Source organism: Silurus aristotelis, assembly GCF_946808225.1.
Source record: "Silurus aristotelis genome assembly, chromosome: 2".
NCBI lineage: Eukaryota > Metazoa > Chordata > Actinopteri > Siluriformes > Siluridae > Silurus > Silurus aristotelis.
Genome location: NC_139575.1, coordinates 23,578,865 through 23,597,877, shown reverse-complemented (window position 1 = coordinate 23,597,877; position 19,013 = coordinate 23,578,865). Strand labels below are relative to the sequence as shown.

Below are 19,013 nucleotides of genomic sequence, written 5' to 3'. Positions count from 1 at the left end.
GGATTAGAAATTAATTTAATATAGGACTGCGCAGGGAGGACATTTTGTAGACAAGGTGAGAAAGTCTAGATTTTGATTGTTTGGTCGTGTGCAGAGGAAGGACATGGGGTATATTAGTAAAAGAATGGAGAAGAGAAAGGGGGTTTATAAATGTGGTAAGGGAAGACATGCAGGTGGTTGATTTGAAAGAGACAGATATAGAGGACACAGAGTTGTATTGAGATGGATGATCCGTTACTGGCAGAGATGGGAAGTAATAAAGTACAAATATTTCGTTACTGTACTTCAATATACTTTTCTGGTATCAGTACTTTAATTCACTGTTTATTTTTTGGACAACTTTTTACTTTCACTCGTAAAATTTTTACACAAATATCTGTACTTTCTACTTCTTACATTTTCAGAACAAACTCGTTTCTTTAGTTTTAATCTATTTAGTGTCATTATTTCTTCTTGTTATTGCTACTGCTTTTTTTAATCTAACACTGGTGTATGATTTCCTGGCTCTCACACACCACAAATGAATGCAAGCTTACAAAGCAAACAATGAGCAGGCAGAATTCAATAAGAAATATGGGGCTGTTGTGGATGAGACAGAGGGAGTCAGCGATCTAAACATGACTGAGAACAGAGACATTCCTGATCACCTGATCATCATCATCTTTTCTCTGCCTGTGTTCTATATTGTGGATGTTTAGCCTGGATACATTCATTAGATAACAAAATTAGAATTGAGTTTTGTATTCATATATTATTTAGGGCTGTCAAAATTAACGTTAATAACCTGTTAATGCAAATACATGGTCAACGCAATTCTGTTTGACCATTTTTATTCAAAATATAAACAAACGAATATAAAAATAGGCGAAATTAAAACCTTAAAAAACTTCAAAGTAGCACACATTTATTCACGACATCATTTCTTTAAATAAAAAATTTAATAAATCGTTTTTTTTATTACTAAACATTTGTTTTACCAAGCCTCAAATCAAGCAGCGAAATCCGCCACGATGCACAGAATGAACCCTCTGCAATCGACGATCGTGCCGGCGCGTTTTGTGGCATTTTTTTCCTCATAACGCGGAAACGAACTTTTACGTCTTTTTTGATCGTATAGATAAGAGAAATACATAATTTTAATACTTTTTGAATACACTCGTAATAACAATAAAACGCTTTTGTAAAAAAAAGTGAAAATAAAAAAACAGACAGTGTATGTGTCTCTTTCATCTCTCTTCACAGACATAAACATAATAAACATACATTTGCATAAAGCATCAATATTTATCCATGCCCATGTTGATTAGAGTATTAAAAACTTGAAAAGTATTAATTTAAGGTACATTAAAACAGATAGAAATGTGCGATTAAATGTGCGATTAATTGCAAGGTAACTCATGACAAACACACGATTAACCACAATTAAATTTTTTTAAATTGATTGACAGCACTAATTAATAAACGAATGATGTGAGGTCAAGTTACAAGCTTGACACTAAAACAGGTAAAAGTAATTGCAAATGTTTTTACTTAAGTTCTTGTTAGAGCCCAGACTTCTTTACATTAACTTGAGTAAAATATATAGTCAATACTTACATTTTTACCAGAGTCTTTTAAAACATGAGTATCTGTACTTCTACTTAAGTAAAGGACGTGTATACTTCTCTTATATACATCTCTTACTGGAAAATATGCTCCTGTAAATTCTTCACCATTTGCTGAGACATTATAAATGTCTACTCTGCTTGACTACATCCTTTTAAATGATAGGCACAAAAGAATTCACTGTTACTTTTTTTAGTCACTTAATTTTGCTTCTTTCATTCTTTTATTTCATTCTCTTCCTCAGGATATTGGGCCATATACAATGCAAACACTTAAATTTTTGCCTCATTTACACACTCCATTTTACACTTTTTCTTGCTGTGTGTGTAACAGCCATTAAAAGTGAGCACAGACCTTTTCTTTTTTTTCTTGGTGAGCTGAAAATGTAAAAATTTTGCACATTACCATGGCTGACTCTGTTCTGCTTCAGTGGTGTTTTCACTCCTTCTCCAAAAATAGTGATGCTGAAGTTGGCGTGAAAATGGCAACGGTCCTGAACCCGCTGTTAGCACTGACTGGCACACACACATACACACACACACACACACACACACACACACACACACACACACACACACACACACACACACACACACACACACAGATAAATATCTTAGCCACAATGATTGTGTCAATATTGAAGAAGCATTTAACTGAGAATTTAAATGAGTTTATTAAATGCTCATTATTTAAAAGAAAAACAGCACTGACTACTTTTAGTAGCTTGAATATAAATATTCTATACATTTTGCCTGTTACATATTTCCTTCAGAATTTTCAGTTAAGTATCTACTTTCATACTCTCACCATCCAGTTCATTAGGTATTATTTAATTTTACATCTGTACACCTGTAAATTCATGCAGTTATATAATCAGTATTACTGCCTTTTACTCATGCAGATAGTGTGTGTGTGTGTGCTGGAACATAAGGCAGCATGTGTGTTTCCATGATTAAAAGCTAAACAGGATTGCACTTGAATGCTGGATCAAAAAATTCAGAAATATCAAAGAGACTGATGCAAGCTGTGCTATTTTCCCCTTCTCCTACATTATTTCATCCGGTATTCATTTCTTACTTGCTGGGCTCAGCAATGACAAAGCACACCATTTTCCGAATTTGCTGAATGAATCACATCTTCTTCTGTTGTGCCAAAAAAAATTGGACGTGTCGAATAAATTCTCTGCATTTAAATAATGGTGTATATGATGTGTCTGGGACGATGAGCAATGTGTGGGTTAATGCATCTCTCTGCGACTGCAAAATTGCGACTGGATAACAGCAGCACGATCTGTTTCATAACCCAGTCGAATAACAGAACATGTGAAACAAATATGGCTGAAAGTGAGTGCTGCAGCAAAACGCAGTTTATTGTAGAACTTGATGAGGCAGGAAACTCCCAGTAACAAGACAATGCAGGAAATCTAAACCTCATCTATTTTTCTTCTACAGCAGAGCACTTCTAACATTTCATACACTTCTACACCTTCATTCATTTTTTGGAAACCAAGAGAAAGAAAAAAGCCAAGAGCCATCAGCCAAATTTGGCTACTTTTAATGGTAAATATTAACAACTATAGTTCTTGGTATCTTTATAGAATGGAGAAAACAGCTAATGACTTATTCAATTAAATTCACATTTGGTCAGGCAAATGGAAAGAAAAAAATAGAAATTCAGCCCAAATCTGAGGTATTTTTTTGTGCTACAGAGATTAAGTTTGGGAATAAGCCATTCTCAGGGACCCAATAAGTGGAACACCAATCGATTGCAACACCACACACATATATTCATTAGCAATGAGCAATTAAACATTCAGGAAGGCAATCCCCTTCCTGACAGTTACTCACGCTAAGGATTAAAGCCTGAAGCTGTGCAAAACTAACACTACCAATTACACAACCACACTGCACATTTGTAATCTTAAAATCAGATGGTCTTTCTCACAAGTACACACTTTACAATGGAGTCAAAACAGCATGAGGGCTGAAAAAAAAAACTCATTTCTTTGCTATAAAGTTTATTTCCATTGTAGACAATCCATTACAGAGAAAGAACATGCTCTCGTCGTTTGATATGTCCAAAATTAATGGAAATGAAGGATTCCTGTCTCTTCATTTGAGACAGGAATCCATAAATGTCACAAAATACAAAAGCAAAAGATTCACAGTTTCTCCCTTTGTTCACATGGGTTTCCAAAAGGGTTCTTACTTATTCTCCTATTGTCCAATTACATTCAGGTATGTGGAAAGTCTAAGATAATCTGCCCTATAGGTGTGCATGAATGTGTGTATGCATGGTGCCCTGTGATGGACTAGTGGTAGCTGGTGAATTCTCCCACTATATGCCTAGTAGTGTAGTTGTTGGCTTTGGGTCTACTGTAACACCAGGACCAGGACCCTGTATGTTTGAGCAAGTTCTGCACTACACATTTTTTTACCCTAAAATTCTATTACCACAGGTACCCAGATTTACTTTTAAAAATGTCCTGCATTCAGATGATGAAGTTTCTAAATTAAAATACGTAATTTTTACATTTATAAGTTTGTATTTGAGCTCTTTTTTACATTTTGTTTTGATCCCGTGTACCATGAGATGAATAGAGAACTAAAGTGACCCTGAAAAGTAAGTGTTTGCAAAGCTGAGTGAACCAAAAAGTTGTCTTTTATTTTTGATTAAGTCTCTAAGAAATGATTTTTAAAGGCTAAAATATTCAATTAACTTAACTAAAAGGATTTATTGATACATATTCTTGTGTTTGTGTCTTTTCTTTGCTCTTATTGGTCCTTGAGATCATTAATTACAGCAGGTATTTCTGAATGCAGCAGGTATTTTCTACAGTGTGTGTGTGTGTGTGTGTGTGTGTGTGTGTGTGTGTGTCAATGGTAATTCTAGAAGTGACTTGTGGGCAGTGTTGGCTCAACAGTTAAAGCTCTGAGTAACTGATCAGAAAGTTGGGGTTTTCAAGGTTTTATTTAAAACTCATTGTAGTGATACAATAAAATTATTTTGGTAGCTCTCAGAGATTCTTTAATCGGAAATTGTGGGTAAAATACTATTTGAGCACCTTTAGTTTTTATAACTATTAAAAATAAAGCCACTAAATGTCCTTAATTGACTAAACCATAGCCATGTATATTTTATAGCTTAATGTTACATCCATAATTTATTTCTAGCTTGATGTCATATCCATGTACATTTTGAAATCAAAACGTGAGGAAAACGTTTTATATTTACATGTATTATAAAACCAACTTTAACCACATATTTTCCTCAAACGTTTACAGCAACAACAACACAATGAAAAAACAAACAAACTGAATATTGCCTACATAATGTCTACAAACATCTCATTTCGAAAAAGTTGAAGAAAACATGTTTTTGCTCAACATTTCCTGCTCTTGATGCTCTTGATTTTCTGTCTCTCTTCAATGGAAAGTGCTAGAAAGCGCCATTCTTTGTGCCTGTTCCCTTTTAGGTCCGTGTCCCCGATATTATCAACCTGTTTGTCAAAACCCAGCAACTGGGGTACAAATAAATGTGGAGGGGTGAAACTTGTTTAATGTTATTATATCATTTTTTTTCATTTACTATACTTCATTAAACATTTCAACCAAAAAAATGAAAAGCATTATTGCTGCTTTCAAATATAAAAAGTGGCGTGTTAGATAACAGCTATTCTATTTTATTAGCCAGACGTACGGGCTGCAGTGGGATAAGTAGTGACTGATTTCTGCATGAGCAACACAGATCTTTGCTGCCATCTGATGGTTATATCTTGCACCTGATTAATAGCTTTCATCTATCTATCTATCTATCTATCTATCTATCTATCTATCTATCTATCTATCTATCTATCTATCTATCTATCTATCTATCTATCTATCTATCTATCTATCTATCTATTAGGCCTGCCATGCCATAAATTATAAAAGGAAAAAATATTTGATATATAATATTTTGTGCGGTCACTGATATTAAAACTGAATGATTGTATAGCTTATAGCCTGAATAGCTGTATTAAGCATTAATCTTTCCTGTACTTTACATGGGATTGTTTCTATGTTCATATCAAACTACTCATGATGTTGGACTTTTGAAGGTTCAGATTCCACCACCACCTGCAAGCTGCTCCGCTCCTTAAACAATGTGATTAACCCTAAACAGCTCAGTTATATAAGTGAGATAATTGTAAGTCGCTCTGAATAAGGGCGTCTGCAAAGTGTTATAAATGTGTGTACTATTTATAGGTTTCTTTGCACTAGAAAACTTTTAAAGTAAAAATTAATTCATCAAACAGATTGCAGAGTAATGTTATTATTCATTTGTTTATTTATTGATTGATTCATTGATTGTATAAAGTCATAAATAAGGACAACCATGACACATTTTATTTTAATATAATTATATGAGTTGACTTTTTGCTTTTCACCTTATTTATTTATTTCATTATTACAGTTTTTTTCAGCTGCTTTGGAACATTTCTTGAATCATCCCTAATATTTGCATTCTCAAAACAATTTGTACAAGCAGCACAAAACATTGGATTTCTTGCAAAAACCTGTACTTTCCTCAAAATCCTTAATTCATCTTCCAAAAGTAAGTATTTGTGTCAATGAACATCTCATTCCCATCAAAATGAAAGTCCCTTTGTCATTGTTCACAAACAAAATCATCAAAATGTTTAGTCGTGTTGTCATTATGACGCTGCACAGTTTTAGGATTTCTTGATATAAGCTATGGTTTGGATCACAAAATGTGACTTCTATCTGTTTGGCATCTATGAATTTCAGCAGCACAAATTCCTTTATTTGATGGCAAGAGTTCGGAGACACACTTTTACTGAACTATACAAGTGTTTGTTTCTTAGTTGTTCATCCATTTTCCGAATTTATAATTCTATGTTTTGCTCTGTTTGTATACACTCTCCAATTGAAGGTTCACAAGATTCAACTTTGACCTGTTTTAGAGAACTACCGTAATTTCCGGACTATAAAGCGCACCCTTATATAAGCCGCACCCACTGAATTTGACAAAGATTTTGATTTTGAACATAAATAAGCCGCACCTGTCTATAAGCCAGTGTAATGTCTACACTGAAACTAATGAACTTTACACAGGCTTTAACGAAAGACAGTGTCTGTTACATGGTGTAACAGGTGAAATATGTTGTGGCTCCTTTAAGAGCAGAGCAGTATTTTGGGAATAGCCTGCCGCCGCATTTTTTCCGGTATTACTGCGTGTGCAAGACCGAGGAATATGTCCTTATTATTTTCTGATGCTCATTTCTAAGTTTCTTTGACTAACCCGTAACGCTGTTGCCAAGAAAAATAAAAAAGCACGAGTTTTGGAAACCTGTCTGCTTACAGTATATGATTTCTGCTGCAAGTGGAGTTAGCAAGCTCTCCCATGACCCTGACTCAATGCGTTACAACGGCTTGTATCTAAACAGTAGCCTACCAAGAAAGTCATTGTTCACTGTCTTTCTCCTTCCTTTCACAACTATTTCTCTCAAGAGTTTTTCTTTTGGCATCGTCGTGCGTTTAAAAATCACCATCTGTAAAGCTTTTCTCCCGATGCCGTGCAGCTCAGAACACAGGTGAAGTGCGTTTTTTCATGCCCGGTTGTTTTCAGCGTGACGAATGATTCGCATTTCCTGTAGACAGTCCGAGTGAGCGGCAGGTCAAACGTCAGCGGAACATCATCCATATTTATGATGTGGTGCGGCCCGATTCAGTGGGAGCGCATCTGATTTAATATAAAGAGTTTCATTGGTTCACCTGAACCCGTTCAGCAATCTCACTGGGCAAAAACCCAGGAAAAATCCATAAATTAGCAGCTTCGTTGTTTAAGCCGCTGGGTTCAAAGAGTGGGGAAAAAAATACGGTAGTTGATTATTGGTTGAGAAGGAGGATCATAGGGTGACATATATGAGTGGCGGAAGGTGCACACAGGTGGACTATGTTTCATGTAGGAAAAGCAACCTAAAGAAGATTGGAGACTGTAAGGTGTTAGCAGGGGACAGTGTAGTTAGACAGCATTGGATGGTGGTCTGTAGGATGGTTTTGGAGGTGAAGAATAGGAGGAGAGTAAGGACTGAAAAGAGAATTAGATGGTGGAAACTGAAGGAGGAAGAGTGTAGTGTGAGATTCAGGGAAGAGGTCAGACAGGGGCTCGGTGGTAGTGAAGAGGTGCTGGATGATTGGGCAACTACTGCAGAAGTGATTAGGGAGGCAGCTAGAGTGGTACTTGCTAAAATTAGAAAAATGATGTCGTTACAGGATAGGAAAAACTAGTTCATGCTTTTGTTACATCTAGATTAGACTACTGTAATGCTTTACTGTCTGGGTGTGCGAGTAAGTACATAAATAAGCTTCAGTTAGTTCAGAATGCAGCAGCAAGAGTCTTCACTAGATCTAGAAAATATGACCACATCACTCCTGTTTACATCAGTCTACACTGCTCTCAATCAAATCTCGCATTGATTACAAAATACTACTACTGACGTATAAAGCACTTAACAATCTTGCGCCACAGTATCTGAGTGAACTTCTGTACCAGTATGATCCTCCATACCTACTTAGATCAAAAGGTGCAGGCTATCTGTTGGTTCCTCAAATAATGAAGACTACAGCAGGGGGCAGATTTTTCTCTTATAAAGCCTCACAGTTATGGAACAGCCTTCCAATCAGTGTTTGGGACTCAGACACAGTCTTAGTGTTCAAGTCGAGGCTGAAAACATATTTATTTAGTCAAGATTTTTATCAGTAGATTTTTTCTTAGGTAAAGGCGCAGATCTGGAGGGAACATGGAAATAGAGTGTTTGGGGAACTGGGATATTTGTATGCTGTCGTCCCCTCACATTCACACGTTCACTCAGGTTTGTTGACAGTGGTGTGGTGGGTCGTCTCTTATCCCAGAGATCCCTCATGTCGGTGTTACCTTCTGGTTCTCCCTTTCAGTTATGCTGCCATAGCGAGTCTTGCCGGAGTCCAAATTGCACAGTGACATTAACTTTCATACAACAATAAAGACACTTAATAATCCATATCCTTCTCTTCCTGTCACCCTCTTCTCTCTCTCTCTCTCTCTCTCTCTCTCTCTCTCTCTCTCTCTCGGTCGAGTTAAACATGCTCCTGAGGCTCCAGTGACCACTGTTCCTGACCCTCTCCCCTCAGTGGATCTTCCCACTTCGTCCAGGCCTTCCTCTGGATAGTGTTCTCTTTGACTGGAGGCCACTCTGTACAGCTTGGGATGGTTTCTCATCAACACCTTGGGAGGTTCCATGAAATTCCGAAGTAAGATCTGGAGCTTTGAGGATGGATTGGACTGTAGCTAATGTCAATAGTCTGCTACATTGAATCAGGACTACAGTTCACTTCTGAACATCATCACTGTACCTCACAACATCGTATATCTGCTATAAATGGACAATCGGTGCAACCCAGATGAGGATGGGTTCCCTGTTTAATTTGGTTCCTCTCAAGGTTTCTTCCTTATGCCATCTCGGGGAGTTTTTCCTTGCCACAGTCACCACTGGCTTGCTCATCAGGGACAAACTTACTTATAAAGAACATATTCACTTTTAATCACCACATTATCTGTGTAAAGCTGCTTTGAGACAATGTTCATTGTTAAAAACGCTATACAAATAAAAATGAATTGAATTGAATTGAATTGAATTGAATTGAATTGAATTGAATTGAATTGAGTACTTGGTGTGACATCTGGAAATAGAAAGGAAGAGAAAGAGACGTTGTGGTGGAATGAGGAGGTGCAGGAAAGCATAAGGAGAAAGACAGATTTAGGAACGACAGGGTGATATAAAAAGAGGCAGGAGTACAACGAGATGCGGCAGCAGTTAAAGAGAGATGTTGCAAAAGCATAGGAAAACCGATATGAGGAGCTGAATGAGAAGTTGGACACTAAGGAAGGAAAAAAGGATTTGTACAGATTGGCCAGGCAGAGGGACCAAGCTGGGAAGGATGTGCTGCAAGTTAGAGCAATAAAAGGATGGAGATGGAACTGTGTTGACTAGTGAGGAGAGTGTGTTGAGAAGATGGAGGGAGTATTTTGAGAAGCTGATGATCAAGGAAAATGATAGAGAAAGAAGGGTGGATGATGTGGAGATGTTGAAGCAGATAGTGGATAGGATTAGTAAGGAGGAAGTGAGAGCAGTGAATAAGAGGATGAAGAGTGGAAAGTCGGTTGGACCAGATGACATACCGGTAGAAGCATGGAGATGTTTAGGAGAGATGGCAGATTAGTTTTTACCAGATTGTTTAACAAGATTCTGGAAGGCCTGCAGTAGCTACAGGGGGGAAAAGTTGATCAATCACACCATGAAGGGAAAGAGTAGTGGAAGCCAGGTTCAGAGAAGAGGTGACCATCTGTGAGCAACAGTATGGTTTCATGCCGAGGAAGAGCACCACAGACGCATTATTTGCTTTGAGAATGTTGATGGAGAAGTATAGAGAAGGACAGAAGGAGTTGCATTGTGTGTTTGTGGATTTAGAGAAAGCGTACAACAGGGTGCAGAGAGAGGAGTTGTGGTATTGTATGAGGAAGGACAGTCTGACAGCAGTGAAGTGTGCAGTAGGAACGACAAACTGGTTCAAGGTGGAGGTTGGGATGCATCAATGATCGGGGAATAAAAGTCAGTGGGAGTAAGACAGAGAACATGTGTGTGAATGAGAGGGAGGGCAGTGGAGTGGTGCGGTTGCAGGGAGAAGAAGTGGGGAAGGTGGAGGAGTAGGGATTGTTTTAGAGAAGTGAAGAAAAGAGTGCAGGCAGGATGGAGTGGGTGAAGAAGAGCGGCAGGAGTGATTTGTGATAGAAGGGTATCTGCGAGAGTGAAAGGAAAGTTTATAGGACTGTGGTGAGACCTGTGATGTTGTATGGATTAGAGACAGTGGCATTGAGTAAAAGACAGGAGATGGAGCTGGAGGTAGCAGAGCTGAAGATGTTGAGGTTTTTGTGGGGAGTGACGAGGATGGACAGGATTAGAAATAAGTTTATTAGAGGGACAGCACATGTAGGACGTTTTGGAGACAAGGTGAGGGAGGCGAGATTGAGATGGTTTAGACAAGTGGAGGTGGGACATAGGGTATATCGGTGGGAGAAAGCTAAGGATGGAGCCATCAGGAAGGAGGAAAAGAGAAAGAACAAGGAGGAGGTTTATGGATGTGGTGAGGGAAGACATGCAGGTAGTTGGGTTGAAAGAGGAAGATATAGAGAAGATGGATGATCTGCTGTGGCGACCCCTAGTGGGAGAAGCTGAAAGATGAAGATGAAGAAGAAGAAGAAGTAGAGTTGATTATTGGTTGATCTGATGCTCACTCTCCTTCATTAGTGACATTTAAGATTAATCTGCCCAATTCATCAATTAAACACACAAAAACAAATGCTTTTATGATGAGCACAAATGACTAAATGATGTGGATTTTGAACAAGTAGTTTTGAGAATTTTATTTCTGATCTGGGAAACGCTCCAAAGCAACTGAGAAAAACTGTAAAATGGTGATGAGAAATACTTCAAATTCTAATAGGCTATGTTTTTATGGACAGTGTGTCTTTTCCCATTCAACTGAGGTAAACAGCCATTCATGCTGATGATTCATTGCAATAACTGTCAATGTGTCATATTCAGGTGTGAAAAATAAACCCTTATTCTCTTATTTGGAAAAGGTTTCATTTGATAGAAATTGTGAAAAGATTCACTTATTTAAACTTTCTCCGTCAAACGAAATATAGTTGTTAGACTGTATTTTGTATCAGGGTGGTATTTTTGGTTCTTTTTCTAACTTCGCTCGGTGTTTCAATATGGGAATCGCTTTGGGCGTGACCAACTACGGAAGCTCTTATGACACCACGTCTGTCTTGACAGACAGGTTGACCTGAGATCAGGCTCCGCCCTACCTTTATCTCTCAGGTCGACCCCATCTAACATCATTCGCGCTTTCTTCCCGTGAGGGACTACACTAAGCTCTCTCAGCACATCCAGTTCTCGGCTGTTTTCGCTCAACTGTTCATCACGCTGGCCGTCATTGGATTCCGCCACCGAACGCGAGATCAGTCATACGGGATCGTGCTGAGCATCATCACGGAATAGCATCCGCGTCGAGGCGAGCTATTCCTATTCCGACCTGCTGGGTATTTAGTTACATGGTAGGGACATAGTAGCGTCAAGCTATCACAGGCTAAGCGCGTCAAGGCGAAGCCTTCGAAGGGCTAACTACCCTGCGAACATCGGCAGACTAACGTGTTGTGACGAGTCTAATATTCTCCGTACTCAGCCATGTCGACGGTCATCCCCCCCACCAAAGGGAATGAGTCGAAGATCAGGGAGGCTGCATCCCGCCCGTGTCCATCATCATGTGGAGCAACCATCTCGGGCAGGGACCCTCACCCGATGTACATCACGTGCATGGGCCCGAAGCACGCTCAAACGTCGCTCGCGGACCCGCAAGCATGCGTTCACTGAGCGTCATTGCCGGTGAAACATTTGGAGAGACGGCTGAGAGTAACGGTGGCTAACCAACAGGACCCGTGCCTGTCTGGCGCCGCCGCGAGGTCTACGGCCGTTGAACATCAGCCGCGAGCTACCACGAGCTGGGCGGACCTGATGGAGGCCAAATCGCCGGTCATGCCGCCTCTGTTCGGCGACCTCCTCGCGGAGGATGAGGAACGACCGTGCGACGAGGACGCGGATGCGAACTCAGACCTCCTCGACTTGGACATGGAGGACGAGGATGAGGACGACAGTGGTCCCTTCCCGGCTCAACAGTCGAGGCCCCAGAGCGCGGGCGATGCAACCTCACAGGCTGAAGGTAACCTGCACGAGGTATGCAAGCGAGCCGCGGCTAAGCTAGGACTAGCGTGGCCCGCGGCCCAGGACGCGGAGGGAGCTGTGAGAGACCTTTACGACGGGAAAAGGCTGCCGCCTGCTCAACCCGCTACTAGACAGCTCCTGCCCGCCGTGCCGGCTTGCATAAAGGAAATGGCCCGTTACTGGTCGAGCCCCTTCAAGAGCAAGCTTCCAGCAAAAGGGTGCTCCAAGCTGGAGATTCAACGGAAGGAGGAGCTGGGGTTGGCCGGACCCCCAGCTGTGGAGCATTCGGTGGCTTATCACCTCCATCCGAATCGGCTTTCTATCTCTAGCTCCTCTCAAATTGCGCTGCCTGGAAAAATCGAGAGATTGACGGCGTCCATCCATCAGAGGATGTATAAATACGCAGCGCAGTCAGTGTGCTCGCTAAACGCGGTGACGTTACTGTCCGCGTACCAGGCGGAGATTTTGGAGGAGATGGGACGACAGCTCGACACGGGAGTACCGAACCCGGTACTTTGGGACGAGATCTGTGTGGTGAACGACCTAATCCTGCGCTCTTCACGAGGCACGGTTCAGGGCTGCGGCCACGTGATGGGCTTGGCTGTGTCAGGTGAGAGAGCGTTGTGGCTTAACCCGTCAGGCTTGGGTGACACACAAAAAGCGGAAGTCATGGACCCTGCCTACGACCCCGCTAAAGGTCTGTCCGGTCCAGCTCTGGAAAAGATGAGAGAAACCAGCACTCTCAGGAAACAGGAGGATGAAGCATTCAACCTCTGTTTGCCTCGTAAGCTATCTCAGAACCCGCCCCCTCAGCCAGCGCGACGGGGTTTTGCCGCAGCCGCGGCTGCGAGAGGGAGAGCGATGAGCGCGAGAAGTGCGAGATCGGCTCCCGGCGGACAACAAGCTGGCCAACGTCCGAGATCGGACGGCTCAGGACCGTGGGGAAAGCATTCATTTGCGGCCGTAGCGGCGAGAAACCGTCCACCCCACCCCGAGGAGCGGAAGAAGAAGCGTGCTACCTAACACGCGAATGTTCTCCGATCCTCCTTTCTCCGCCGGCGAAGAAAAGGAGAAGAGAACACGGCCCGGTTCTGAGTTCTGTAGGGGCTTCATCCCTAGTTTCTCCTCGGGTTCGAGGAATGAGGGAAAATGTTCAGTGTCACCAAGCACTCATGACATGTGTTCACTCACACGTCAGTTCGGACGATTGCGCAATAAAACTTTCACCATCGCATCCAAGCCACGGGCTGAGGGCGATGTGTTCAGACACAAAAAACAAAATAAATGTTACAATTTTGCATCCAGGCGACCAGCCGAGGGCGATTGTGCACAAGAATCCCGAAAGTTCAGCGTGCACCCCCCCAGTTTCGCCGCTGGAGGGCGCGCTCGCTCTGCCAGCGGAGCTCTGCGCTGCGACGGTTGTGACGTCATCAACACGCGACCAGTGTTGTGTACGCGGGGGCTCCCTTTCTGCGCACCTCGTCAATTGGCGCGCATGCGCGGCGCACCCGTGGGTTTTAAACACGATTTCACGGGGATACAGGCTCCAATTCGCTATGAAACCACCCAGATTCAACGGTGTGTTGGTCTCGGTGGCTCGAGGAGAGTCGGCTCTCGTCCTGACGGCCGAGATCGACTCTCTTTTGAGGAAAAAGGCAGTCAGAGTTGTTCCGGAGGCAGAAAGCCGTCAGGGTTTTTACTTTCGATACTTTGTGATCCCGAAGAAGGGAAGCACATCTCTTCGTCCGATCTTGGACTTGCGTGTGTTAAACAAGCACCTGAGAAAATATTCATTCAGAATGTTGACACACAAAACGCTCTGTCGGTCGATCCGTCCAAACGATTGGTTTGTGACGATCGATCTATCGGACGCGTATTTTCACATAGACGTTTACCCGTCACACAGAAAATATTTGAGGTTTGCACACAGAGGCACTGCCTACAAATTTCAAACCATTCCGTTCGGTCTGTCTCTCGCTCCGAGAACTTTCAGCAAGTGTGTGGAGGCGGCTCTTTTGCCATTGAGAAACAGCGGGATTCGGATTTTGTCTTATATAGACGATTATCTGATTATCGTCAAGAGAGCGAGCGATCAGAGATGCGGAGAGCGTGATCACGCATCTCTGCAGCTTGGGTTTCAAAATAAACAGGGAAAAGAGCCGCTTGTGTCCCGCGCAGCGCGCGGAATATCTAGGACTCAGTATAGATTCCCTCTCCTATCGGGTCACGCTGATGGAGAGAAGAATCGAATCTCTCATACAGTGTCACTCCCGTTTTCGGGCAGGGACGAATGTCCTGTTCCGAGTGTGCCTACGAATGCTGGGTTTAATGGCTTCAGTGATTTCTGTGGTGCATCTGGGACTTCTCATGATGAGAGATTTTCAGAGATGGGTCGCGTGGTTGCGCTTATGTCCCCGACGTCATCTCAATCGGCCGGTCAAGATAACGCACGCGTGCGTCTTAGCACTCCGCCGATGGGGATGCCCCGCGACTCTTTGGTCGGGGATTCCTTTGGGGGCGGTGTCGTCGAGGGTTACTATGACGACGGACGCGTCTTTGACGGGCTGGGCCGCGACCCTTATGGGCAGAGCTGTGAACGGCGTTTGGCCTCCGCAGCTGATCTCGAGTCATATAAACTACTTGGAGTTGTTAGCGGTGTTTCTAGCTCTGAAACATTTTCTGGTTTTCATAAGGGGCCAACATGTGTTGGTAAAAACGGACAATTCCACAGTAGTCGCGTACATCAACCGACAGGGGGGGTGCGCTCCCTCCAGTTGCATCAGTTGGCAAGGAAACTGATAATGTGGTGCGACGCGAGGCTTTTATCCATCAGAGCGACTCATGTTCCAGGAATATGGAACAAGGGTGCGGATCTGTTGTCCAGGGGAAACCCCCTGTACGGGGAATGGAAACTGCACGCTCAGGTGGTGGAGCAGATATGGCAGAGATACGGCCGGCTGCCGTTGATCTCCACGCCTCGCGAGAAAACGCTCAGTGTCCTCTGTACTTTTCTCTAAGGGACAGAGATGCACCGTTGGGTGTGGATGCGTTAGCCCACCCATGGCCAAACGTTCTTCTCTACGAGTTCCCTCCGCTGAGCTTGATCTCCCCCACTCTAGCCAGGGTCAGAGAACTCAGCTTGTCACTGATTTTGCTAGCTCCACGCTGGGCGTCCAGACACTGGATCGCAGAAATAGTTCAGCTGCTGTCGGATCAGCTGTGGCCGCTCCCTCCACGGAGGGACCTTTTGTCCCAGGCGGGCGGGGAGATTTATCATCCGCACCCGGACAGGATAGCTCTATGGGCCTGGCCCATGAGAGGTGGATCTTGAATGTGGCAGGTTTGCCACGATCGGTTATACACACTATCCAGAGTGCTAGGGCCTCGTCTACTCGCACGCTTTATGACAATAAGTGGCGAGTTTTTGAGGAGTGGTGTGGCCGTGGTCGCATTGTCTCCTTTCAGTGTTCTGTGGGAGACATTTTGTGCTTTCTCCAGGATTTGCTGGATAAAGGGAAAGCTTTTTATACTTTAAAGGTGTATCTGGCGGCTATTTCTGTGTGTCATGTTGGGTTTAATAACGAACCTGCGGGTCGGCACCCTTTGATTAGTCGGTTTATGAAAGGTGCACGCCGTAAGAGGCCGGTGTCTCGACGGCTAGTGCCTCAGTGGGATCTGTCCTTGGTTTTGGAGGCCCTTTCTCATCACCCTTTTGAGCCGGTGGATGGCATAGGGCTGAAATTTCTTTCTCTATAGACAGCACTGCTTGTGGCTCTAGTGACTGCAAAGCGTGTTAGCGAGCTGCAGGCCCTGTCTGTCAGTCCATCCTGTTTGCAGTTTGCCCCTGGGCTCACGAAAGTTTCCTTTCGCCCTAACCCGGCGTTTGTACCTAAAGTGGTGGATTCTTCTTATAGATGTCCCGTTACAGAACTTTTGGCTTTTCACCCTCCTCCGTTCTCATCTCAGGAGGAGGAGAGGTTGAGTTCCTTATGCCCAGTGCGGGCTCTCCGTACATACGTCAGGAGAACAGCGGATTTCAGAAAGTCTGACCGGCTGTTTGTGTCTTGGGCTACCCCCCACAAAGGGAAGCCATTGTCGAGACAACGGCTGTCCCACTGGATTGTAGAGGCTATATCTCTAGCGTATGAATGCGGTGGTTCTCAAGCACCTAAGGGTCTGAGGGCCCACTCGACTAGAGGGATGGCGACTTCATGGGCCCTGCTTAAGGGAGTTTCTGTTCAGGAAATTTGTGCGGCGGCCGGTTGGGCCACGCCACACACCTTTGTGCGGTTTTATAGACTAGATGTGTCTGAGTCATCCTTGGCACTTGCGGTGCTGGGAGCCAGACGTCCTGTGCCCATGTGATTGGGTGTAGCGGGATCATGTGCAATCCGGGAGTGGTCTATATCTCCCATAGTGAAACACCGAGCGAAGTTAGAAAAAGAACGATGGGTTACTTAACGTAATCCCCGGTTCTTTGATAACAGAGTGAGGTGTTTCACCAGCACTTCCCTCCTTGCACGAGGACGGGAAGAAATCTCGTTGCAATGATGTTAGATGGGGTCGACCTGAGAGATAAAGGTAGGGCGGAGCCTGATCTCAGGTCGACCTGTCTGTCAAGACAGACGTGGTGTCATAAGAGCTTCCGTAGTTGGTCACGCCCAAAGCGATTCCCATAGTGAAACACCTCACTCTGTTATCAAAGAACCCGGGATTACGTTAAGTAACCCATCGTTTTCATCTACAAACAATTGATGACTTTTGACTCAGTTATCTTATGTTACTATATACACTATGCAAACAAAAGTATTGGGACACCTGATTCTTCCACAACTGTGTGCTACTGAACTGTTACAAACCTGAATTCAAATTCAGACTTAATACTCATTTCTCTTCATACACATACATGTCCACAGCACCACCTATGTTTTTGCACAGCTCTTGATTGCTGCTGTAGTGGTTTTGCGCAACATTTTTCCACGTTGTATTGTATTACACAATTTAAAGTAGGTTTACTGATCTGCACTATTTAGTGTTTTGTGTACTACACTGTTTTGTATTGTCTGGTGCAGTCTTTTGTCTTGCACTGTTTTCACTCGGTTGCACACAATGCACTTAATGTGGCTCGAACAATTCACTTTAGTCTTTAGCTCTAGGATGTTTTATGTAGCACCAGGGTTCTGGAGAAACGTCGTCTCATTTCACTGTGTACTACATCAGCTACTGTGTATATGGTTACAATGACAATAAAAGCTTCTTGACTTGATTTGAGTAACTGTTTCCACATAGTTGTAGGCACACAATTGTATAAAATGTCTTTAGATGCAGTAGCATTAAAATTTTCCTGTGCATGAACTGAGACCTAAATCTGTTCAAGCAATTCCCCTGAGCATAAAGCCAGCTCCGTGCAGATATGGTTTACATGAGTTGGAGTGGAAGATCTTGATTAGCCTGCTATAGAACTTACCTCAAATCTATTAAACACTTTTGGGACTGCGCTGATTGCACACCAGGCCTCCTCACCCTACATAAGTACCTGATTTTACTAACACACATGTGGCTGAATGAAAAGATTCGATGAATCGTATTGACAGTCTCTGTGTGTTTGTGTATGTATGTTGTGGGCGTGTACGTGGGTGGCTCTACATTAATCACGCTGCAAGCTTCGCTTCCAAACGATCCAACTTGGTTTGTCAGTATCACCGAAACACAAAGTGTATCAACTCACTCTGATCAACACATGGAATACACATTTTTTTTTCTTTTTATGCTTTTAAATAAATTCCCTTAGTGTCAGTCCCTCCAATATCCAGCTGCAAAGTTCGATCCTAAGCTTAAGTTATGTGGGGAGTTTGGAATGTTCTCCTCACATCCATGTGCCCATTGTTAAGCTGCTGATCTATAATGAGCCAACAGGTCTAAAACTGTTACTGAAGGTGAATAAATGAATGAAAAACCAACTCAACTATAGATTCTGGACAAAAAGCAGTGCTTTTGTTATATTGCTGTAGCATTTTGTCATTTTGATCAACTTCAAGAAAAGCAAAGGTCACTGAAAATCAATACATTGTTCTGCTCCTATGATGCAAGTCTGTATACTGATAGGAATGATGTCCAGCCCCAATGTGTTTATATGAAATAAGGATTCCTTTTCTGTAGTTCCCCCAAAAGTTGGAGTTGCCATTTTTTTTTTATTATTTATTAATTGTATTTTATTGTAGTTATTACTATATATATTCATTTGTGGGATGAAATCTACAGGGATGTTGTACTTGTAGCAGAATTAAATGTTTAGATGTAGAGGATGAATAAAAAATTATTATTAGTAGTAACATTAATCAACAAAGGCAAACCTAACTGCTGTGAGGCACAGAACAATTTCACTTGTAAGATATTTTGGGAAAGGGCAATGTAAATAATGAAGTAAAAAATATGTGTGCAACATCATGGTGACTGTGAACCACTCACAAATATATATAACAAAAAATTTGTAATAGTTAACTTTACTCTGAGCTTGTACAGTGGGTGTAAAAACTACATAATCCCTGACTCTGATTCGAGCTAAAACTGAAACAAATAT

At 42.6% G+C, this 19,013-nt stretch overlaps 1 protein-coding gene across 1 annotated transcript; it reads left to right on the top strand.

The window, feature by feature from the left end:
* Positions 1 to 11,391: 11,391 nt before the first annotated feature.
* Positions 11,392 to 17,165, top strand: LOC310719721 (uncharacterized protein). Its single transcript, XM_083529711.1, has 2 exons — positions 11,392 to 12,849; positions 13,632 to 17,165. The coding sequence occupies exons 1-2, from the start codon at positions 12,227 to 12,229 to the stop codon at positions 15,448 to 15,450; spliced, it is 2,442 nt and encodes an 813-aa protein (XP_083385837.1). The 5' UTR covers positions 11,392 to 12,226; the 3' UTR covers positions 15,451 to 17,165.
* Positions 17,166 to 19,013: the final 1,848 nt, after the last annotated feature.